The sequence below is a fragment of the Podarcis gaigeae genome (assembly GCF_964106915.1).
Source record: "Podarcis gaigeae genome assembly, chromosome: 12".
Lineage (NCBI taxonomy): Eukaryota > Metazoa > Chordata > Lepidosauria > Squamata > Lacertidae > Podarcis > Podarcis gaigeae.
The window spans coordinates 50657636-50683494 of NC_139688.1; the positions used below are offsets into that span (position 1 = coordinate 50657636).

Sequence of the window (25859 nt, forward strand, 5' to 3'; positions counted from 1 at the left end):
TGAAGTGCAATGTATGATGGAAATGTATTTTAAGTTTTAATGTATGCTATAAGTAAAGTTGCGCGCTCTCTCTCTCGCCTCTCTCTATATATATATCTCAATGCATAAACTGTAGGGAGAAGCAGATTGTGCCAGAGAAAACATTCTCATTTAATAATGTTTGAACATAGAGCTGTGATGCCATTTGTAGCAGGGCAGCGAGAAAAACCCACAACTAATCCTTCATAGCAACTGTCTGAACTCTTGGTTTCCTGCCATCCTTTAAACAGCAACTTCATTTTTCTGGTGGCTTGAGGGCTGAATGACCTAGTGTGGGGAATTTTAAGCTACATGCTAAAGAAAAGCCAAGTCAAGAAATCATCTAAGGAGTTTTGTAAATCACAGCTCACATCCCAGCAAACCGGCATTCTGTATCAACTGTCTTCAGTGCCTTCAGTCAAAGTATTAAAATAAATAAGCAGCTTTTAAGTAAGGAGGTGGGTTTTTTTTTAATTTTAATTACCTTACCCCAACCTAGAGATGTTTTAATACCTTTCACTTCTCTGTTCTGGAGTCAGTTCAAGTGTACAGAAACTAAATGTGTTTTTTCTGACATTTAAGCATAAATCTATTTGTTAGATTAGGATGCGTATATGATTATGTTTAAGCCTTAATTTACTTCCCTTGCCCCACAACTATACTCCCCACATTCAGTTTGATGCAGCTTTTAGGTACACCAACACATCAAATGGTTAATACAGTATATTTAGCACTACTTCTTTTTTACAGAGCAATGAAATTACAGTTTATATTTTAAAAATATGCATGTTTGAACACAGTATTTAATTTGCCTTTTAAACTTAGCCAGTTTCTTTCTTTGTGGCTTCCCATGGAAGAAGCACACATACTGGTCATGACATTCCACAATGTAATAAATTTAATCATATACCACTATTAGTAAGTGCTCAAGAAAACCACAAATGGTGGAAGATTGCATACCAGAAAATTTGGAAGAGCAGACCACTGAAATACTGATGCAGCATAGCAGTCATCGTCAAAACTTAAAAAGTGAGAATAATATTATGGAACATGCAGTGACAATCACCTCTGGCCCTGCAAAATGAGCATGATTAGTACAAATCAACCAATTAACAGTAAGAAAAACGGATGGCGATCCAGATGTCAGGAAACATTTTACAATTTCGACAAATAGCATTTTAAATTGCTGTTGTGCTTGTGGCGTGGAATTTGTGAGAGTATCAAGTACATGTGTTTTTGAAAACTTGAGAAATGGCACAATTTTCACTTCGACATCTCCTTTTTGTGAGCATTCTGTGGAAATCTTCAGTATGCTTTTAAACAATGCACAGGGAACAGTTTCCAAGTAGAGGTGTACAGGGGGTTGCTGGATGTGATCTGACTTTTCTTAGGCTTTTCAGTGAAGTCGGTTCATACATTCAGCTGCTTATTATGTAATAAGTATACAAATGCAAAGCAACATGCATGTCTGTGTGAATTAGACTTCCATGCCCAGGGTACATTATAACATGTTCTTTTAGGTCAATTTATCCACTATAATTGACCTAGTTAACCCATAATGCTAAGCTGTAGTTTATTAAACCATGGTTTGTTTAACCACCCTCGCCCTGCCCAGTATCTTAGCAATGGTTTGTTTATGACCAACAAACCACAGTCAAAAGGCATAATTTGTTGTTGGTTTATGGACCTTGGTTTCTTGTAATTATGGTTTGGCGTAGGGTACAAATCCAGCACCTTTCCTTAACCTTGGTTTGTTTGGCCACCCCACCTCAGATACCTGCTAGACCATAAAAGTACAAGGCAAGAGCAGCTGGAAAACAAAACAAGTTTGGGAAAAGAAAGCCATCAATGATAGTTTGATTGTCTGTGGCACAACTTGTAGCTTAACATTCATATGAACTATGCCATTGAATCGCTGAAGCTTCCAAGAAATCAAAGATTCCATGGAATACAATTTGAAAACCACTGCTGTAAGTAACTCCTCATTTCCTTCTGGTTTTTCCTAATCTCAGAGATATGTATTCCTTCTCTTACCCCTTACCTCAGCTTGGTAAAATCTGTTAAATGTCAAGGTAGCTGATGGGCTGAATGCAGTCATCTTACTAAAATTATTTTAAGTCATTTTTTACATGGCTAACTTTTTGTTAAAAGGTAAAGGTACCCCTGCCCATGCGGGCCAGTCTTGACAGACTCTAGGGTTGCACGCTCATCTAGCTTAAGAGGCCGGGAGCCAGCGCTGTCCGCAGACACTTCCGGGTCACGTGGCCAGCGTGACGAAGCTGCTCTGGCGAACCGGCACCAGAGCAGCACATGGAAACACCGTTTACCTTCCCGCTATAAAGCGGTACCTATTTATCTACTTGCACTTAAGGGTGCTTTCAAACTGCTAGGTGGGCGGGAGCAGGGACTGAACGACGGGAGCTCACCCCGTCGCGGGGATTCGAACCACCGATCATGCAGTCGGCAAGTCCTAGGCGCTGAGGTTTTACCCACAGCGCCACCCGCGTCCCTTTCTAATAAGTAATTACACAGATAAACAAACAACATTCTGGGTACAAGATATAAACAGATGCAAAAATATTATAAATGGAACCAGCTAATCCATCTAATCATAATAATGCTCCTTCATTTCTTTTTGAACAACAGATTTGAAGGAAAGATTGGTATTTCCACAAACATTTTGTTTTGGTTTTGTTGAAATAACACAGCATATGCATATAAACATGACCATTTCCCTTTCTTGCTCATTTACTTACATTTTCTTCGTAAGCTTCCTGTTAATGCATCTCTGGCCTTTTTGTGAGTAATACAAAGAATTTTGCCCAAGAATACTGTACAATTTGCACAAAATATCTTTTCATTTACTTTTGACATTCTCATTGCGGGAGCATAATATTAACGAGTTTTAGTGAGCATTATTTCATTTAAGAACATGATGCAGAGTTGGGTATCTTAATTTAAAGCCCAGAGCATTTCCTGTTAAATCACAGAACAAGTTTAAATCAATTTAAGCAGTATGATTTCATACCAGCTTCGTATGTTGACCACAATCAAATGCTTTCTTCCCCAAGTATATGTCTTCCATTGTCATCTGTGTCATATGGAGTTCTCCAAGTATATGAGACATAGATTCTAACATACGCACTTTCCTTTAACTCAGTGGGTCTTACTTCCGAGTTGACCTATTTAAGGCTGCAGTGTTTTTTTCATTCTGCAGACTGCAGCCTGGAAATCTCCCAAGATTGTAGCAAGCATATACATTTTAAAGGTCTTGATGTTAATTGCATGGCATTGCTTCAGAAATACTTGGAACAATATTGAAATTGAATGGCAGGCCGAGAACTAAAGTGAGAGACTCTCCCCAACACTTCCTCACTTTGGAACATTCTTCACAGTCAGTCACAATATTCCATCTATCTAATTACCGTAAATAAAAATTTGCAATAGGCTCAGGTTTGTAGCATTCCTTCACAGCAAGGTGGAGTAAAACTGTTTAGATCAGTTACAAACAAAATGGGGTTTTTTGCGAAGCCAGTGCAGGACAATAGAATAATTTACAATGACAGACATTTAAGAAACATAAGAGTATATTAATATTTTTTATTTGAATATCATGCTGAAAACATTCCCAAATTAGTAGTAGAAACTCCCAGCCCCCCGGCCCCCCAAAATGTCTTCTGCTAGATTAAATGGTAGAATGGGCCATTCAGTCACCATAGCAAATATAGTTTTGTTCTTTATGTGCATTCACACATAACATGCATAGAACCATTTATGTGTTGCTGCATTTGCAGCTGCGGGTAACTGCATATTAATAATGGGCACTAATATATGCTATCAGAAGGGGGTTCAGCTTCATTTTCTTGGGCATTTTGTTGGTGCCTTATAATAGGCATCAATATATTAGGGGAAATAATGACTTGCAACATGAGCCTAACCATGTCTACTCAGATGAAAGTCCTAATGAATTCAGCAGGGCTTAAGGTAAATAAAAGGGTAAAGGGACCCCTGACCTTTAGGTCCAGTCGTGGCCGACTCTGGGGTTGCGGCACTCATTTGTCTGAGGGAGCCAGCGTACAGCTTCCGGGTCATGTGGCCAGCATGACTAAGCCGCCTCTGGCAAACCAGAGCAGCGCACGGAAACACCGTTTACCTTCCCACCGGAGCGGTACCTATTTATCTACTTGCACTTTGATGTGCTTTCGAACTGCTAGGTTGGCAGGAGCAGGGACCGAGCAACAGGAGCTCACCCCGTCGCGGGGATTCGAACTGCCGACCTTCTGGTCGGCAAGCCCTAGGCTCTGTGGTTTAACCCACAGCGCCACCCGTCCCCGGTAAATGGAATTCTGATTGCTGCCTTAGCCATGGTGTAACTTTTGAACCCATCTTTAGTCTGTCATGGTACGGCATCTTTAGCAACAGATATGTACGGTATGTTGTCTACATCAGAACTTCGCCCACTCTAAACCAACCCAGATTGAACTAAAGAATGGAAGTTTTCACTTTCTATGGAATAAGAAGGCAAGTGCACTCCCAAAGACCATGCGCTGTTAGCTGCATAATTAATTTATTAATTAGACACCCAATTTCATTGCAAAAATAGCATTGCCCTAGGGGGGAAAGAAAACCCTAAATAGTCTTTGATAGTTTGCAGGCAAAGTGGTGTGAGATCTTCTGTCTACTTCTTAAGAGAGCGCTTTTATAGAGTCCAAGAGGCCTGGGTGGAATATTGACAATGTTGGTTTAAACATTTTAAACATTAATGATGTTTAGTTGTATATCACTGATTAAAGTCCATTCAAACATGATCCTATCTCTGTCTAAACTCTCCTACAGATAGAAAAAGGACTATTTTTTTCTAGATATTAAAACAACTAATAAAATCCAAACAGCTCAATAATGCCATGTTTCTATCTAACAGTCCATTGTGATCAGCCCCCTACACACAGTTAATCCATTGAAGGGTACAGCTGCTATAGTACAAATCCACTGAAATAAACTGGAGCAGTGGTCGAACAATGCAGATAGAAAAATTCTATCTGTAAATCCATAGAACATGACAAGTAACAACTGTCTGTGTTAATTTATCCTTACCTTAAAAATGGCAAATAGTTTAAAAAAAAAATCCCCTCCACGTTGCACACAGATTATCTCCCTGTTCTATAGAGCTTCTTTCAAATGTGTCATTGGGCTGTGTGACCCGTTTTGACACAGCAGAGAGAATAATTGCATTGACATTTTTAATGCAAGAAGCAGGTACTCTTAAGTCCATCCTGCCATCTTAAGGGATTTGATGCGTCAGTTGTCAGATGATGGTCTTGCCATTTGACTAGCTTGCATCTAGAATAGGCACTACACACCCATAAGAAAACTCTGTCCATCATGTCTGTCACAGACTACCGATTTCAGAAAACCAAGTCACTGCCTTATATGTACAGTCATCAAGAGATAAAATATGCTTCTGTGAATTAGCCCTGGCAATCCTCAAGGTGGTTAAAAACTATAGATATCCAAATCAATCCCGATATCACAATAAGTTGTGATTTCAGTTAGTGCAGGTCCTGCTGTTCCATACACAGGTCTTTCTGAACTAGTGGACATTAGTATCCATTTGTTTGGTCAGTTTCCATGTCTCTCCTCCATGCATTTCTTTCCAATAATAATGTATACAACTAGGTTAGACTTTCTGCATTTCAATCTGTTGCAGCTGGTGCCTAGCATGATCTTTCCCATTCAACTTATAAACAGAGGTCTTCTGTTGCCGTTTCTTGAAGCACCACACTGCCAAGATCAACGCAAGCACAATTAGGCACACAACAGTCACCCCAATGGCTATCATGGGATCTTTATCAGAACTGGAACAACTTGCTCCCACACATGGTTCAAAAGTGCTCAAAGGCTTCCCACCAAGTCCATAGGTCAAAGCTTCTCCCTCAACAACATCTGGTGTATCAGTAAAGCTATTTTGAGAAGGTATAGTAGTAACTACTTGCATGGAGGAAGTCATCAGATCTACTTCCTCTGGCAAGGGAATGGGGTCAATGAGATGGAAAACTGTAGAAGTCTCCAGTGTGGCCAAATTCAAGCTTGTGGCTGTGGTTACGGATGACAACTCTTGTGTGATGAGTCCCATAGGTGTCGTTGAGACATACCTGGTGTTGTCATCTTTGCTTACACTGACGTTCTCTGGAACAATGGTTGGTGTTAGAGTCCCTAGTATTCTTTTGCTCCCACCAGAGTGTGTCAATGACTGGACTGTCCCAGCCTGCACAAAATCGTTTTCTGGGCTGCTGCCTGCCTTCCTGACATCAGCATGGTTCAGTTGGTCAGTGGTAATGTCATATTCCATTCCCATAGATCCATCAATTTTATCCCCTTCCTCCTCGTCGACGTCTTCTACAGCTTCTTGAGTAACTGGGTAACCATCTAGCCAGGACTCATCTGTATGAGAATCTGTACTTTTTGTTGCTTTTGTATCATTGTTCACAATGGCAGGTCCAATGGGGAAGTCCTCACCTTCATATATCATTTTGGTGCCTTTCTTGTTATATGCAGTTTTCACGCCAATGTGGTTGTCGTCGTCGGCAAACTGGGTCTTCTTCTCATCATGGGTGGCTTTCTCTTGCTCATTTCCCTTCTCCTCTGCCTCTTTGGCATTGTGTTCATGTTCTTCGGTAGAAATAGATCGGTCATCGGGGAAATTGTCTTCATAATCGATATGTCCCTCAGTTTCATCTGGAAAGGCAAAATAACAACTTAAGGGGCTGGGGTTTCTGGCACCAGATTATCACAAAGCTCTTTCACCAGCTCACATCATAACAGAATAAATTTATTTTTGAAGGCTTATGAAGGCTGTGGGTAGAAAATGATGTGAAGTGTCCTTTCTCCAGGTCTCACATATGCCTACTGATGTGTCTGTTTCAACTGCTGCTCTTGGAAGGTTCCATAGGGAACAATGCCCCAGCCCCCCTCCCCCAGCATGTGTGCTACCTAGCAACCCAGTATTATGAAATGTGGTCCTCAATAGACAGGCAATAGCTTATATGGCACAGGAGGTGAAACCAGAAGTAGGACTGAATCACAGCTGAGGTGCTTCTGCTTCAGAGACTAGGACCCAAACCAGCGGATCCAAGTTACAAGAAAAGAGACTAAACATTAGGAAGAACTTTCTGACAGTCAGAGCTGTTCAACAGTTCAACGGACTCCCTCAGAAGGTGGTGGACGCTCCTTCCTCAGAGGTTTTTAAGTTGAGGTTGGATGGCTATATGTCGTGTATGATCTTGTTGAGATTCTTGCATTGCAGGGGATTGGATAATAATAATAATAATAATAATAATAATAATAATAATAATAATTTATTATTTATACCCTGCCCATCTGGCTGGACTTCCCCAGCCACTCTGGGCGGCTTAAAAAAATAATAATACTAAAATACTGTAATACATCAAACATTAAAAGCTCAAAGACCCTTGGGGTCCCTTTCACCTCCACAATTCTAGGATTCTGGGTCTGCATTAGTGAGTATGGTAGGATGCTTGAATAGTCACTTTTAGATAAGCGAAAGAAGCTTATGGTAATGCAGTTTCTGGTGTTCATAAAACACCCAGGGCCAGGTAGTGCTAGTTGGCTTAGGCCCAGGGACGATGGGACATCTCCTCACATGTACAACTGGACTGTTCACATCTCCTGACTTTTCCTGATGATGGAAAAGCTGTGGGGGCAGGTGAATGCTCTGGGAGGAGGATAGCGGAAAGCATCCATTCCCTGCTGCTATTTCCAGGTTGTCCTTTGTCTCCAAATCCTACTTTCTAAATGTTATTCCAAGTGCCAAATTATCCCCAGAACCCAACTGTACAATCAGGTCTCCAAACTAAAATGAACAAGCACCAAACCAAAAGCCTGTAGGAGTTATGTAACTTATTTAGGCAGCAGGAATGGTATGCTTTCAATCCCTTCTTTTCCCCACAAATGTTTCCTTATCCAATCTGTTTCCCTCCTAATTAATATTACAACTCGTCTTAATAATTACCATATAACTTCTAACTTATTCTTTTTCATCTCGCTTGTTCTTTTTCATCTATTGATCCGGATTTGTCGAAAAAGGTCAAACAGAAAAATATGCAGAGAGTATTAAACATCTTTGCTTACAGTTTTCCAGCTGGCATTTATGTGCTCCTGCCCAGAGGGTTCTCCTTTTCACCATCCCAGAGAGATGACAGGAGAGGAAGGGGAATTAGTATCCTTTTATGCTAGGGATGTGAGGGATGCGGGTGGCACTGTGGTCTAAACCACTGAGCCTAGGGCTTGCCGATCAGAAGGTTGGCAGTTCAAATCCCCGCGATGGGGTGAGCTCCCATTGCTCTGTCCCAGCTCCTGCCAACCTAGCAGTTCGAAAGCATGTCAAAGTGCAAGTAGATAAATAGATACCGCTCCTGCGGGAAGGTAAACGATGTTTCCATGTGCTGCTCTGGTTTCGCCAGAAGCAGCTTAGTCATGCTGGTCACGTGACCTGGAAAAACTGTCTGCGGACAAACGTTGGCTCTCTTGGCTAGTAAAGTGAGATGAGCGCCACAACCCCAGAGTTGTTCACGACTGGACTTAACTGTCAGGGGTCCTTTACCTTTACCTTACCTATACCACTCTGGCAGTGTGGGGTTTTTCTGGCTCCTGCCTTGTCTTACAAGGAAAAAATGTGGGTAGGATTTATACTAGGATAGTTGCACTTCATTTACTCCAGACATTTTTGCATTTAGTAGTAAATATCAGTGAAATACTGAGTGTGATGCGCTTTGCTTGTAAATTGTTGTGGATAAAGTGATGTGCATCCCAGAGACATCTAGATGAGACCTCCAGTCTGAATTGGCAATAACCAGTGCTTTTTTTCTTTAAAAAAATGTTTAGGGGTACTCTCATTTTGACTCAAGGAAATCACCATTTTATAGTTCAAATCGGGTGAAATAAATACAGTAAATGGACGAAAGTACAAGGAACATGCATTACCTCATGGGGATGAAAAATAGTTAGTAATTTTCCTACTCATATTGAAATACTGCCCCTCAATGAGGCCAAGCTGTCATCAGTAAAACACCACACATCCACATTCCACACTGCTTCACACATTAAACGCTCGCTTCTGTCTGAGACTCAGGAAACACTGGGAAAGGAAATAAGGCTGCCATCGGTGGTAGCAACAGAACTGACGATTCATTGTGCCAGAGAAGAAACTAAAAATTTTAAGTTTCTTCTCCCATAGATTCACAAAATGTTTAGGGGTATGTGTACCCCTGCGTACCCCCCAGAAAAAAGCACCAGCAATCATAGAATCATAGAATCATAGAGTTGGAAGAGACCACAAGGGCCATTGAGTCCAACCCCCTGCCAAGCAGGAAACACCATCAGAGCACTCCTGACATATGGTTGTCAAGCCTCTGCTTAAAGACCTCCAAAGAAGGAGACTCCACCACACTCCTTGGCAGCAAATTCCACTGTCAAACAGCTCTTACTGTCAGGAAGTTCTTCCTAATGGGATAACTCTCCCATTTCATTGCAGTTCACAAAACAGTAAGTTTTGTATATATCTGGATGAATGCTCAATAAACAGGTCAGCTGGAGGAGGTCCTTTATTCATATTACATCTCTGGTCTGCCATGATCTTTCATAGAGGCTCTACCATTTTGTGATCACAGAAATGATCGTGGAATTTGACGGCTGTGAGAGGAAGAGCTAGTGTCTGAAAGAAACCTAGCCTGGGTGATAGAAACCAGGCAGGCTAACACTCAGTAACTGCTTCATGATCAAAATATCTGAAGTAATAAGTAATTGTTTCTGTGTCCTTGTAACCAGACCCTGAGCTGTCCTTTATTTTCATCCCACAACACCCTTTCCCCAATCTTTCCAGGATGAGTTCTTATTTGCCAGACATTTGAAAAACAACCCACAATTGTACAGTGCTTTTGGCGTGCTATAGTCCAAAAAACAAACATCATACAATGGAAACCTTAAAGCAAAAACACAACCTAAAACCAGAATAGCAATATAAAAGTATATAGATGTGAATAAAACATAAATTCAGAGGATTTAATGTTAGTCCTAGTAGACCCACAGAAAATAACAGACATGACTAATTTAGTCCATTAATTTCAATGGCTCTACTTTGAATATAACTTAATTGGATACAACCCATAGTTTGGTTGCTGAATTTCATATCTGGGGAGTAGAATTCATACAGAACAGAATTAAAAATGAGCTTTGCAGTTGTGGTTTAACCCTGGAATAACCAAAAATAGGATTTTTACTGTGGTCCCTCTCTCTTTTTTTCCTGTTAACCTGAAGCATTCTAGTCCAATAAACTCTCCAAGCGTCTTATATCCTGAAGCAACCATTCTCACAAATGCACACTTTCATCCCTTTCCAAACTGTAAGGCTTGTTCTGTTTTACTTGGTTGTATCATGGCTACCATAATTTTTCCTCCTGAAGAAGACAGAAAGCTCTGCCAGAAATAACTTTTTAGAGGTCTGATACTTTAGAAAAAAAATACTGTGATGTTGACAAGGAAATTCTAAAATATACTCTTTCAATCCTAGACTTTAGCGATTGAACAGCATTGTGCACTGTAACAGAAATAGAGAGGAAAGCAAAGGAACTCTTATGAAAGTTATTGTGTCTGCAAGTCTAGTCACTGTACCATTTGGATTAAGTTATTTTTATGTTTCTTAGAAATAAATGGTGGGATCAGGATGTGGCTTTATAAGGTCATTTCTTAGCTGGCATATGTTGATTTGGTTCTGCTGAGGCCAAAACCTACACTGATTTGGCCTACTATTTTTGAAGCCACAGACTTCCAGAGCAAAAGACAGGAAACAGGACTAAAAATTGCCTTCATAATTACATAAATCTAATTTAAAAGCCTATTAGACCGCTAAGTGGAATGACTAACTCAGCCCTTCTTAACAGGTATTGCCTGCTTTGAGGTGCTAGGGAGAATGTCAGAGTTCAGAGACAGTTCTGAATAATCTCCACATACTCACCCCTATTAAAATCTCACTGAGGTATTATATAAAAGCAATGTGAAACGATGCCAGCCAGATTTCACTCCAGGCTGTAACTCAAGTAGTTGCCAGGGACTCATCCTTTCTTTACTCTGAATGTAACAAATACTTTACTTAATATTGGAAATGTTGGGGATGGCAGCAACAGGTGGAAATTGTTGTTGTTGTGATGTTGATTCTGATTCTGATTTAGCCATTGGTTACCTCAGAAGGCATCGGCGCAATTTGCATTTTAAAAATTACCATAAAGGAAAAAGACTAGCTATATAAAACATGAATGTTTTTATAATTCAGAGCAATACTTCCACCCCAACAGGAAGCTTTGTCAGTACACTAACAATAAAACATAATCAACTCAGTCCATCAAGGGTAAGGTACCATATTTTTCGCTTCATAAGATGCACTTTTTTCCTCCTAAAAGGTAAGGGGAAATGTCTGTGCGTCTTATGGAGCGAATGTGTGGTCCCTGGAGCCAAATTGCCCAGGGGCAAAAAGCAGATAGTGTGGTTTTTTTTAGAAAGAGGGAGCTCTAGAATCTGACAGCTAACCAATTGGGTACTACCAAACAGCGACCGCTATTGCTGAAAGCAGGTAACCAGCAGGAAATGCTTCAGTTCAGCCTTTGCACTGTTGACTGAACACCCCCTGCTGTGCAGATAATGGAGAAAGCTCCAACTCTATTATGCTGGTGTAAACCCTGGTGCACCAGGAACCCAGAATAGCAGCAAATAAAATCCGCTCATACGTCAGTGACTGATAAGACTTGTCAAGCTGTTATTTCAAAGTTTGCCTAGATTGTAAAGCTCCAAAATACAGGCCAAAAGAGAGGTCTGGAAAGAGCGAGCCATACAATGGGCACCACCAGTGAAAAGGCCCTGCTCCATGTAGCTCCTGCCTTGTCATTTGATAGGGTGCCACTTGCCCTCCTTCTTGACATGTAATGCTCTCTATTGGAGTCTCCAGGTCCAATATAAAGACCATAAGAAGGGAGAAGAGGGACCTTGAAGTTCCCAACAGCTGTTAGTCAAGCAAGCAAGCACACAGGTCACCTTTGTCACAGGTGCGTCACGCCTATGTCCTGGCCAGGCCTGCACCCAATTTTCTTTCTGTACACTCTTGTTTGTTCTCAGTAACCAAAAACATATTATCAGCATATACAAGGAGAAAAGTTGTTTTCCTTCATTGGCAAGGAATCGTACAAAACAAAGTGGCACTAATAAAGAAAAGTTCCAGGGTGGCAACAGAAAGCAAACTAAAAATGCATTTGCAATTTATCACAACTATCCAGCAATATCAAGTTATAGGAAAACTGGTGCTATTAACAGCAACCCTAGTTGGTTAATTGATTTGGCAACTTCCATGCACATGACACCTGATGCTAATTTCCCCCTAAAGAGTTAAATGAGTTTCAGGTGAGGGGCATATCCCTTGTCAATCCCAGCAGGTATATAACAGGAAGACCTAGCCTGCCCAGGCCGATGGCCTACCCAGGCCATGAAGGAGGAGCTATTTTGGCAGCAGAATCCTCAGCAGAAATCTCAGCGTCTTGCTGGCTCAGTCGTCCCCAAACTCACAGCCCAGAGCCACCCACAGCAGAAGAGCGTGCCCCTGAGAGCCTGGCGCCTGGGTGCCCCGCACCCCTAGCACCTATGGGTAAGTTGGCCCTGCATCCTGACACCTATATGAGGACAACATGGCAGATCCAAAACAATATCTTGCCCCTTATTCATTCATGCCTTGTCCTCAAATTTTTCCCTTGTGCACTATATATTTTATATTCAGGATCAATTATGCAATCTCTTCTCTGAACTTTTTCTGCTCCCTTTTTGATTTCCTCCTTCCCAGAGCCGTGTTCCTCTGCTACCTAATATAGAAATGTTCTGGATACCCTCTAACGGTCGTTTGTCAAGGAAACTGCTCCAAGAACCTGTATTCATGCTTCGCAACTTGTGACGCATGAGGCATTTGGCTTGAGCCTAGGGACTGCGTTCCGGAAATAACACACTGCCCAACCAGTTAGAGGGGCTTCACTACACAGTAGTGTGTCAGTGAGCTAAGTACTCGGGACATCACTGATCCCTGGAAACATCAGATACCATTTCTCAAGAGACAGGATACCTTCTTCACACTAGGGCTTCTTTCAGCTGCTTAAGGATGGGCCAGCTCAGCTGTGTTTTGCATGATCATGCTTTTGAGCTCACAGTGAAGAGCCTATCTCATGTCAAGATCTGTTATTTCACTTGCAAAGTGTCATTGTTTCTCACAAATGCTAACAGGGACTCACTTTTCTGTGTGAGACAACATACTAGAGTCCTCTTCGCGTTGCCCCTTTTCAGTTACTTGGATGCTACGTGATTAGACTGTCCTAAAGATCGCTCGTTAAAAGAGAAAGCTTGAACCATGGTGTAAATAAGTACTGAGACTAGCTGACCATCACAACACAGGGGAAACCATCTGTCTAGAATAGGCTGTCTTCTTCCCTCAGCATATGGTTTCTAACATGGGTTGCAGCCTTGAACACCAGGTTTCTGGCTCATTTGCCCAGCCTTTAGAGAGGACAGAGGACAGGACCCCCCAGCATGTACAGCAGGGATGTAGAAACATGCATCCCTCTAGATGTTGTTGGACTTAGAATCCCATCAGCCCCAGCCAGGGTGACCAATGGTCAGGTACAATGGGCATTTGTAGTTTAACAATATCAGGAGACATTATGTCTATGGTATATACAATTTTAGTCTCTACCTTCCATGTACAGTGGTACCTCGGTTTTCGAGTGTCTCTACTGATGAACATTTCAGTTTTCAAATACCGTAAATGCTTTGGTTTTCGAACATGCCGCAAAAGTCAAACATGCCATGCAGCTTCCACTGAGTGCAAGATCCTGAGGCCTAGCGGTTTGTTACTGAGTTTTCGGTTTTCGAATGTTTCAGAATTTGAACGGTCTTCCAGAACAGATTAGATTCGAAAACCAAGATACCACTGTATTCACATACCTGTGGTTTATCTGTTTTAGTTTTATTTCATGTCTTTATTTCTTCAACAGTGATCACCCTCCCTGAGCAATGCCCTCCCTTCAGATGTCAAGGAGATAAAGAATTGCACAACGTTTAGAAGACATTGAAGGCAGCCCAGTATTGGGAGGTTTTTAATGCTTGATGTTTTTATTATGTTTTTTAAGCTGCCCAGAGTTCCTGGGGAAACCCAGCCAGATGGACGGGGGGAATAATAATAATAATAATAATAATAATAATAATAATAATAATAATAATAAATAAATTATTATTATTATTTGTATACGGACAATGTACATTGTCATCAGATCCCGTTTGAAAACACTGTATGTGGAGATCCACTGCAAGTTTGCATTAGGACATTGAAGGACAATCCAAAAAAATTAAGATGTGATATCCTGAGTCGATAGAACTCACCTTTGACACAAGCTTGGACTTGACCAAACCATTCCCCACAGGTGTGACAGAGCAGAGTAAAAGCAGCATCTTTGTTACTCATGACATATCCCTGAGCACAGACATAGTGCAGCTCATCACCCATTTCAAACCCGGTGTGGCCGTGGAGAACTGTGTGAGGAAAGGAAGGGGGGTCTCCACATGGTTTGCCTGAGGAGATAAACAAGCAGGAAGCAAACACATTTAAGTATCTGGTTAGCTGAAGGGTTTGGGGAATGTAAAAGGGGGGCGGGAGAATGTCTAAAATGCCTGACTCAGGGGACTCGGTGCTGCATCTTTTAGTTTCAGGTCCCATTTGTATATTCTACAGTACATTTTCATCTTATTTTTTTAAATAGGAAATGAAACATGGGAAAAGTCGGGTTTCACAGATTTTTGTAGGTGATAACATCTTGAGAGATAAACTCCAAAGTGCAAGTAAATAAAGCCAATAAAGCTCATCTTATACTGATGACAAAATCAATCTAGGGCTAGCTGGAATAACTTAATTTATTACTTTACTTGATGTCACTAGATAATTGGAAATTCACTGTCCGCTAAACTCAATGCTCAAAATGGGCAGGAGAAAATAAAAATTGCAGAAATGAAAGCTGTCATGGGAAAGCCTTACGGACAGTCTAACATTGTACAGAACAAACTCGGTTCTGTTTGCTATTTTAGCCTAAAATCATGTGGTATATGTTTGTATTTAAAAGCCCCTGGTGATTCTCCCCCCCGGCTCTTTTGTTGCTAAGAGAAGGCCAGGTTACCTAATCCGTCATTTTTTGATGTGGAATTTGTGCCAGACGTTCACCTGGCAAAATCCGAATTTCCATTCCTGGGCTAAACCACTGCATTTTCTGCAATGGTAACAAGTTGCAGTCAACTTGTGGAATAGAGACTTGTTTGTCTTGCAGCCAAATGAATCACTCAAACATGGAGGGAATAGGGAAAGTTCAGGCGATCGGTGCAACAAGTCTTTCCAAAGTTTCTTTCTAAGAACAATAACAGAGGGGAAAAGCAGGGGACAATGTATCTTCAGTCTAAATGCCCACTCCTGGCTTTCTCCTTTGGTGCTAGCAGACCTACAGCAAGTTCTGAAAGGGGAGAGACAACCACTTTTAAGATTTATAGATGGAGTCTGGATTTAGTTTGGTCTGGGAAACAGCAGACTCTGATGGCTTGGAGGTTCTAGTTGGGGAAGAAGGGCAGTTAACTGTCAGTTAGACAGTTAAACGTTAGAAAGTTAGATGTTAGGACTTAGCTGTCCTGTGAGAGAGAGTTTTGGGATAATCAGATACTCTTGGGACTTCATAAACTGTCATCGAGCACATTTAAGACCCAAATGTAAATATTAGTACAGTCATATCTCGGGTTAAAGACGTTTTGGGTTAAATCTTTTCAGGTTGCGTCCCGCGGCTACCCGGAAGTAACAGAACGGGTTACTTCTGGGTTTTGCCGCTCACGCATGCACAGATGCTCAAAATGACACCACGCGCATGCGCAGAAGCAGCAAATCACGACCCGCACATGCATTCCTCTCAGATTGCGAACGGGGCTCTGGAACGGATTCCGTTCGCAACCAGAGGTACCACTGTATTTCCTTTTGTACATAATATCCCTATAATAATATTAGTTCAACCTTTCTTCTGTGCTGGTGTCCATCTCATGACTAAGCCTATTGTACCAAGAAGTGACAGGAAGTCTTTAAAGGTGTTCTAAGGGAATAGTAGTAATGGGGAAAAGTTTGTATTGATGAGCTCACAGAGCTTTTAGAGTTTGCTGGATTGATTTTATTGCTTTCAGAGTTTCTGTGCTTTATTCTGTTTTTACCCTGTACACCATTTCTATGGCTTTATGCTGTGAAGTGGTTTATAAACTTGTTGAACAGAATAAAATGAATCAAGAAACTCAGAGATATTGTGGCAGGGAGTTCCATATCCCGGAAACATAAAACTTAAATAAGCACATAGGCGTACCCCGTATTTATGCAAAGTGAGGCTGAGAGAACACTTACACTATGCCTGTCTAGACACCCAAACATACGTTACTGATTGGTGATATTTACAGAAATTAGGCTTCCAAAAGCTCCAATGAAAGTAGGACTTTAGCAAAATCTGTAGATTGTCTTCAACCAGTCATGCAATTTACCTGTGAAATTGCCTCCAGGCAACCAGACAAGGGAGCATTTGCAAGCCACAGAAATGGCTGTAATGAACACAGGATTCAGGTCAGACAAAATATCACCTTTCATGTTAAAAGTTTCTGTTTCTTGCTGCTTAAAGATATGCAGGCAATCCCTGATGGAAGTTCAAAAGTTGGGAAAGGGGCATCTGAGTTGCATTTGCAAGCGTCTGGGGTTCAGATTCAATACCCTGTGTATTTATTTGCTTAATCAATTATGCAAAATGAATAGATTTGCATGATGTGCAATTCTCACTCTGCATGATGTGCAATTCATGTTATTCTGGAGCATTGTTTTGTTTTGTTTTTTAGTAGATGCAGATACAAAATCAGGGGTTTTTGTTCTATAAATCCTTTGCTACAACACACTTGTTCTCTGCTTAGTGCCACAATGTGATCTGGAACACAGGCTGGCCTGTGAGCGACTGCTGGGTTGTAGGGCTGGAGACTCCTCTCTGCTTCAAGATTATATTTCCTTTTCTTTTTTTATGAACACAACAAATATTCTAGCAAGAGCCTGCACTCAGCTGAGAAGAGGCAATTTGTTTCCATGCTATTTTATGCCCGTGGCAAATTATTCCTTCCTAATTATTAATGGACATTTCAGAAAGAACAAGAAAAAATATTTGATTTGGCTTGCCGTAGTGATTATTTCTGTGGTCCACCAATGCTGACCTTCAACTTTCACACAAAGAGCATCGTATCTGCCACTCGGAGAAGGATCCATTTCAATCTGGACATCAATAATCTTCACGCTCTGTGGCTTGCTGCCTGTCCTGTTACACACAGTTGTCCTAAAACAGAGGAAGGAGACAAAAAGATGTTCAGCAGCTAGGCTAGTAAGGCTCTGAATTGTGTCCAGTTCTCCATAGACCACACCTGACAGGTGGGCAGACGATTGCCATGAATTTAAACTGGGATGACTCTGGTCTGACGGCCATCACATATCATACTGAGCTACCAATAGCCAAGGCGTGGCTGGCTCATGTGAAAAGTGCCGCTGACGTAACATGCAAGTCTCTACTAAATCTTTTCTTATGTTGAATTGTTCAGAATTGTTCATAAGCAAAGCATCAGTGGGGCTCTCTGAATTCTCTCCCGAGATAGCATCTAGGAAGAATTATTGAGTATGTTAGCACCTGTCTTATTGAAAAATCCTCAGGTTTAAGCAACGTACTCTACACCTTTTTTAAAAAAAGAAATATAGTCTGGAGCAAGGTAACCTAAATTCTGCACTAAAAGTTCTAAAATCTGTATAAATGATGCAAATAAACCAATATGAATACTTTTTAAAATAATAATAATAATGCACAATTTGTTCTAGCCAAGAGGAAGGCCTAGGAGCTCTGGTGGGGCACTAAAACCCTCAGATGCAGCTTATGCAAGCATTATTACATGATCCCTCCGGCTTCTGATTCTTCAGTTCCCATTGTCTGCATACTTTCAAGTGTTAGATTGGAGCTATTATTATTATTTTATTATTTATTAATTTGTATACCGCCCTATACCCGTAGATCTCAGGGCAGGTCACAACATTGAGCTAGAAGCTAAGTGTTCTTTGGCTTTTTAAAAACAAATAAAAGCTGAGATTCGCAAGCAGCTGACTTTTGTGCATAACGCCACATTCTGTGGGGTTTTCTGTGCTCCTTCTGAATTGTAAGAAACACATACCATCATGCTTCAGGCTGTCTTTCTCTCTACATCTGAGCAGGAGACATTATTAGGATGACCAGATGCAAAAATGGAAAGGACTCCCACACTTTTAACAATGGCAACTATTAAAGGTGCTTATGCCCTCTTACGCTTTTGTATCCGGACATCCAGAGAAACACCCATTTAAAAGTCATTCTCTCTCTCTCTCTCTCTCTCTCTCTCTCTCTCTCTCTCTCTCTCGTGTGCTGAATCTCCCACGATTTGGTCAGCCTTTACGAAACTTCCCTGAGACTGCAGGTTCATCAACACATGGCGGTATTGAAGCACAATTTAATGTGGTAGATAATGAAATCATTATTTTTCCCAGTTCCTTTATTGGGAGTCTTATCCTGCGTCATACCGCTTAGCTCCATCTTTGCCCTGGTTATTAAATTTCGAGCACGGTCGAATTTTGCCAGAGAGGTGACACTTTGGACATAACAGCAAAAAATAAATGCATCTGCAAGGACTCTATTGGAATGTGTAAGTGGAAATATATCATTCAGTGAAGAGTGTGGTAGCCTAAAGTGTTTTGCTTTTTCAGTGCGGTGGGGGAGATATGTCAAGCAAGTGAAAACTCTCAAGGTACTGTTGGAAAGATTTCCCCCCATTTGAAGCAACGTACCTTCTTTTGAAGTACAGTTGCACTTCAAACACCTTTCGTTTTTAACATCTGACAGTCAAATTCATAAAGCACCTGGCTAATGGAAGCAAATAGGGCTTATAGGCCATATTAAACATAATTTGCAAGGTTGAACGTTCAGACAAATCTGGGGTGGAGGAGGGCAACAGCAGCAGGTACCTAGAGTGGCAAAATGCTCTCTTGAAAATTAGTGTTTCTTAGTTCTACTATTACAAAATCAAAGGCGGATTTAGGGCTGTGTGACTGTGCTGGGTGCCAGCCCTACAACTATGATGTAGTGAATTCAGCTGAACGAAAGGCGAGAGACAGCCGGAGGTGGGGGCATGTCGAATTCTGGCCTCACACAGGGCACCACTGAAATTTGAAAGGCCAAAGTCTGCAGAGGATCTTAAGGTCCATGAATAATCATAGTTTAGAGGTCCCGGGCCCTAAGGAAGTCAGATTATCCTCCACCAGGGCCAGGGCCTTCTTAGTGATGGCTCCGACCTGGTGGAATGCTCTGTCCCATGAGACCAGGGCCCTGCAGGATTTAACTTCCTTCTGCTGGGCCTGTAAGAATGAGCTATTCCACCTGGCTTTCAATTTGAACTTAGCCTGATCTTTTATTCCCCTTCCTTCCTTCCTTCCTTCCCCCTCCTCTTTTTACGAAGATTACCCGCTCTGGGATCCCACAGCTAATTCTCCCCTGGTCTCCTCGCTGGCCCAAATAGGACTAACTTAGCCAGCTAGCCCTGGTGATCATCTAATGTTTATTGGATGGATTTCCCCCCTAAATTGATTTTTGAATTCTGAATTTATTGTTATTCATGTTTTATACTGTATTTTATGCTGTTTTTTGTTGCATCAATTAAGTGTTTTAAATTTGTTGTTAGCTGCCCTGAGCCCAGTTTTCTGAACCAGGAAGGGTGGGGTATAAATAAAAAAATATTTATTATTAATTTTAATGCTCCTTACCCAACCGTGCCATCCGCCAGCCAGGCCCTGGTACACACAGCAAAGGAACAATCTCTTATGGCTCTCCTTAGTTCTTCTCTGCTGGCTAATTGAGCTCCTACTGCAGCGCATGATTCGTGAGCCATTGCTAAGTCCAGACTCTGGGAGCCATTCCTGGGACCAAGGGCAAACAATTTTCCTGAAATTCAAAAGACACAGCGCAGCATGTGATGTCATGAGATGACTTGGTCTAACTGCATTTTCTGCTTCTGTGTGTGTGTGGAGAATGGCTGCCGAGAGAGACTTCTCAGGATACCGCTGAAAACAGTGTGGGTTTGCGTGATCTGTCTGAAGTGAAACAGACAGAGGAGATCCCTGAACATTAATAGAGAGAAACTTGTGCACGAGATTGCAAATATGTTCTTCCAAGTTATATGTTTATGAAAGGAAAGCTGTTGTTTTTCAAAATCTAAAGAGTCTGGACAGTGCATATCCTCAGAATGTATTTTGATACATACACACCACAAGCAAGCAGTAGATAAATTTTGTTTTTTAAAAAATAAGAGAGTCCATGGAGCTGGTCTGGGTAGGTGCATTGAAATGTAATGTTATAAGGCAAAGGTGGGGCCCCAAACAACTCCAGATTACTCCTTTTCAGAGGATCTGGCCAGCGCCAATAGGCTAGGGTTACCAGACGTTCCTGTTTCCCGGGGATTTGCGAATAAGTCCCCGGACAAATTCCATCCCTGGAATGTCCCCGGATTTCATCTAATGTCCCCGGGAAACACAGCAGCGGTAGTCTCAGCAGCCCAGAGCAGTTGGCTCTGGCTGGCTTCAGGAGCTGCTCGGAAGTCCCCGTATGATGGTGGTGCAGGGGCTCAAAGATGCAGCTTCCGGGCGCCTCCACCTTCCCTGACCCCAGCAACTAAGCTGTGAAGGGAGGCTTCATGCTGCCTATCGGAGCAGAAGAAGAAGAGTTTGGATTTGATATCCCGCCTTTCACTCCCTTTAAGGAATCTCAAAATGGCTAACATTCTCCTTTCCCTTCCTCCCCCACAACAAACACTCTGTGAGGTGAGCGGGGCTGAGAGGCTTCAAAGAAGTGTGACTGGCCCAAGGTCACCCAGCAGCTGCATGTGGAGTAGCAGAGACGCGAACCCGGTTCCCCAGATTACGAGACTACCGCTCTTAACCACTACACCACACTGGAGCCTCCCAACTCCTACTTGCGTGCAGGCAGGAGGGGTCAGGGATCTCTCAGTTAGGCAACGGGAAGCCTCCCTTCCCAGGTGAGGGATCCCTGCCCCCTCCTGCTTGCACACAAGTAGGAATGGGATTACGGCTGCTCCGATGGGAAGGGAGGCATTGCGCTGCCCAAGCCTTGCCGCTGCCGCTCTCGGCCCTCCTTCTCCGCCTTCCATGCCTGACCCACGGCACACCACTTCCCCACCAACACCACCAACACCGCTGAACAACCAACAACTCAGGGGCTGGCCAGGCTCATGGAGAAAGGAGATAGAAGCCTCGGAGGAAGGGGAAACGCGATGGTTGAGGTCAAAGTGGCAGCCGCCCCTCTGCCACCACCATCACTGCAGCAACAATGTCCTGAACGTGTAGTAATTAACTAACTAACTAACTAACTAACTAGCTAGCTAGCTAACTAACGTGTCCCTGGATTCATTGAAAAAACCACTCTGAGGTGTTGGAAGGGAGCTGAAAGGAGACTGGGGAAAACAAGAAGCCACAACCTTTATTCTACTCAGGTGCCTAAAACTGCAGTGTAGTTGCTGGATCTCTAGTGGCATGCCTTTTCTAGACTTAGGATGTGGCTGGCAATGGGGCAAGCCCAGTGAGAGATGTCTTCACACACCCTCATGGATTGTCAGAGTCAATGTGTGTTTGTGCACAGTGATATGCATGAACTGATTTGCATGTTTTTCTCTCTGGTATTGGCACAGTTACAACAACCACCTACTACACCTAGATTCTCAAAGTCAGGTTCTATTTCCATTTGTTTCATTATTCCAGTTGCCCCGGCAGAACAGTATATGCAATTTATATGACTCAGAACAATTATGACTGTCATGACATAATTGGAATAACTTTTTATGACCTTCAAAAGACTTAACATGCGTTTATTGTCTTGGCTACATAAGCACAGAAGTAAGACTATGAAGCCCATTCATAAAAATTCAAAAGTCTGGCATTTCACTATAAATGTCCTAAGAGAACAGAATTTACAGTCTTACAATTTTATTTCACACTCATTTTTTTAAAAAAATACCCCAACAACTCTGTAGTAACCTCCCGCGAGTCAGCCAAGGCTTACCATAAAACTTTATAGCACGATAAGTGAAAGAAGAAATATGTCTTTAGAGAACTCATCTGCCTCACCCTTGTACAGATACCATTAACAACCTCACATTATGCTTATAAAAACCTTTCAGTTTAGAGGATGTCCTTGGTTTCTTGCATACAGCCTTATAGATTGCAGTGGTAACAGAAGAATTTGTGCTGTGACTTCATCAGAAAAGGACATATTAAAACGAAAAGTTTTATGAATCTAGAAATGTACTTTCACCTTTTCCATTCACGCTTTGTCATTCTTTGCATATTAAATAAATCTGCACCCTAAAGGACATATATTCTAACTAGATAGAAGCTTTTATTTAGTGCTTGTATAACGGATAACCCCTAAGTGTGTTTCATTGCATACAATGAAAATTACTCCCTGGTAAATGCGATAAGGACAGCAGCCAGAAGTCCCAATCCAAAACATGCTTACACGCAAGAAAGCCCCACTGAAATCGATAGATTGCAACTGGTCCTGTTTCTTAGCATATTTATTTGGCAGATTCTATGGGAATTTACTTCCGTGTATTGGGCATAGCATGCAGAACACGTATTAAACATCAGAAATGCAAATTACGAAGCAGTCAGAAAGGGCAAGAGATATAGCGACTTGTAGCAATTTGCACTCTTGTTTGCATCTAAGGCAAAACCAGACAGGATGAGGAAGAGCCATTAAGAAAATAACCTACCATTTATTTATTTTTATGTTAGCAAAAGCTGTGGGGAATCCCAGTTTATACTGGGAGGAGGGATGAACACTCAGACCATGCTATTTTCCTGTTTATAATGGCCCCCCTCAAAACTTATAGTTGCCCCATCTGACAAGAGTTCTGTGAAACTTGGACGACAGCATACTCGGACATCAAACTCAGGGTCTTTCCTACACAATTTATAGTTGCTGTTTGATCTGACATTTTTAAGAGTGAATTTGTCATGGAGTGTCTGCACCTAATGTTCCCATTATTAGAGAGTGACTCATAGAATTGTAGAGTTGGGAGGGAACCCAGGGTCATCTAGTCCAACCCCCTTTCTGCACCAATGGTGGTCTGTGCCCAAACTGAGAAAAGGCTGTAGCGACACCCCTAATGCTCCCTCAGCTGATATATTGGAATTATGAGCATGAGCACAAGCATAGTCCTTTCGTGACTTCTTATATTAATTACTGCCTTGTGCTCCACGTTATTGAATTTGTGGAGATACAGGAGATTAGAAGAGGAACTAGATGTCTGCCTGAGCTATGGCAAGCCTGGTTATTGTGATGACATTTTGTCTGCATGAGGAGTACCGTATCTATCTGTCATATGTCTCCTCTGAACTGGGCTCATAAACTGACACCTCGCTGACTGACAGTGGCATGAATCAGTTGTCTCTCAAACCACCCTGCAACCGCTACTCAAAGGAGGAGGATGCTTGCACATAAAGGAGAATTCTGAGGATCCATTCTAGATCATTCACAAAAGTCAGATTTCCGCAGTAGACTAAAAAGAAAGTTTCTGAGCACATCACCTTGGAATACTAGCTGAATTATGCTGCCTTTGTATGGCAACATGCCCCAAAATTCAAGGAAAAATGGGAAATATTCTGCTATAAATGGTAAGTTTGGAAAGGCCTTAAGTCAGTTGGGGCTAATCAGTAGCTATCAGTATCTACTAAACAACTGAAAACAAGCATTTTTAGATCATTAATTTGATTCAGCGTTGGTCAGTTGTTCCATATTTTATAATTTGATGATTTTAATCTACACCACCATGATATTTTTTTCTAATTACTTAGTTATATCTATATCTATATCTTCACACCCACACCCACAAATAAATAATAGATAGAAACAGATTTTAAAATAGATTTTAAAAATTGGTAAAAGGTTGAGTTCGGGGGAAAGACCTGATGACTTTGGCATCAAAAGTTCAGACCCCACACTCAATTTTGAGTGGCAGAATGAAATTCCTAAACGTGAACATGACATGCCTTGCCACTGATTCTAATTTCCCTGTGCAGTTATGTCAAATTAAAAGGAGAATTGAGGAAAAGGAATTTGCATTTCTGTCTGAGGGACTCAACCTAAGCAAACCTCAAATTCACACACCTTCCCAGTGAAATGCTCTGGCCAAAAAACCCTGCTCTTTCCCTGTGGGATCCTCCCCTCCCTTCACATCACACAGCAACCGGTAAATAAATCCGTTAGGCAGTTTGAATATGAATATATATATATATGCCTAGACCGTTAATAGGGGTTGGGGAGTGAGAGAGAGGGAAAATTATGCCGGTCCATCAGAATGGCTCCAACACCATCACATTGTGGTCCTTCCATTCAGTCTTATCACAAACTGGCAGGAGAAAGCCTAAAGAGGAATAGCTGCTAATATTTGGACTTTGTTTTTTTTGTTTTTCCAGTGCATGCTTTTCTATGCGACCCCTTCTCTTTATTCCAAAAAGCAATGCGCGTAAACAGTACCACATACTGATTTGTGTCTCCACCTCCTTTCCCTGCAACAACCCCCCTCAAAACAAAAAAAGAAAAGAAAACCAGCATCCCAAATACTTTTTGCAAATCAATATGCAAGAGCCAAAGCTGTAGGGAAACATTTCCAAATCTAGCATCAATCCTGCTGCAGAATTGCATTATAAAGTTTGGATTGACTTTTCCCACAGTGCATTAAAAAAAACCAAAACCTTTTGCATGATCAGTCCAATCTTAGCCTTTGAAAGACTTTTGCTTTTGGCGACGTGCAACGTTGACTGCGAAATATTTGAATCTCGCAGATCCTTTCTCCCGATTCCCCCCCCCCCTTCTCCCCGGCAGCGATCCACAAACCCTTAAGCACTCTGGGGATGGCAGGAGAGCGACGAGCGAGGGCTGAGCGGGACTCACCATCCGCTTCGACAGAGGCGTCTTGGAGGAGGAGGAAGAGGAGCGCGGATCCCACAGCCTGGGCAAAAGTGGCAGGCGATCTGGTAGGAGCTGGAGCCATGGCAGGAAAGGAGGGAAGGTCGCCCGCAAAGAAGTCCCTCTGAGCTTGAAGGATCCGGAGGTGGAGCGATTCAAACTGCCAGATCCTGGCGCCTTGGGGATGGAGCGACAGAAGGAGGAGATCTCCCTAAGGCTGCCCGGGGCAAGAAAGGGGGAGCGCGCGGGTTGCTTTGCCAGCTGAGGGTTTTTTTTGGAGAGAGCTTTTTTTCCAGCCCATGGAGAACCGGTGTGAAAAGTCACGTTGCCCTGTCAGTAAATGTTGCATACATCAGAGGGGAATTATTATTATTTTTAAAAAGAATTTAAAAAATAATAAACGCATATAAGGGAAAAGAGAGGGAGGGTGAAAAGGGGTGACGAAGGGAGCAGCTGGAGAAAAGTCCCAGCCTTAATCCGAAAAGAGCCGTTCACACGTGTGAATTGGAATATTCGTATCAAAGGGGGGCAAATTTACTTTACATGGGGACCCCAGCTGACCTTTCCATCGTTGCAGCTGCTGGAAAAAACGTCCAGCCATGGTCACGGCCTCTTTCTGTGTTACAACATACCCCAACCTACTTATTTATTTACA

General features: G+C 42.0%; 1 protein-coding gene and 1 long non-coding RNA gene across 3 annotated transcripts; one reads left to right on the forward strand and one right to left on the reverse strand.

The window, feature by feature from the left end:
* Nucleotides 1-2862: 2862 nt before the first annotated feature.
* On the reverse strand, nt 2863-25859 carry SUSD5 (sushi domain containing 5). 2 transcript variants are annotated; one of them, XM_083705899.1, is made up of 6 exons: nt 25190-25859; nt 19987-20164; nt 17373-17491; nt 14496-14684; nt 4344-6753; nt 2863-3996 (listed from the first exon to the last, which is right to left on the reverse strand). In XM_083705899.1, the coding sequence occupies exons 1-5, from the start codon at nt 25287-25289 to the stop codon at nt 5696-5698; spliced, it is 1644 nt and encodes a 547-aa protein (XP_083562025.1). In that variant the 5' UTR covers nt 25290-25859; the 3' UTR covers nt 2863-3996; nt 4344-5695. The 2 variants fall into 2 exon arrangements, with proteins under 2 accessions (XP_083562025.1, XP_083562026.1); XM_083705900.1 differs by lacking the exons at nt 2863-3996; nt 25190-25859 and adding an exon at nt 24404-24590 and having other exon boundaries at nt 4572-6753.
* Nucleotides 14987-19008, forward strand: LOC310828494. The gene is made up of 3 exons (XR_014556965.1): nt 14987-15860; nt 17305-17915; nt 18718-19008. It is a non-coding gene; the product is annotated as an uncharacterized lncRNA (long non-coding RNA).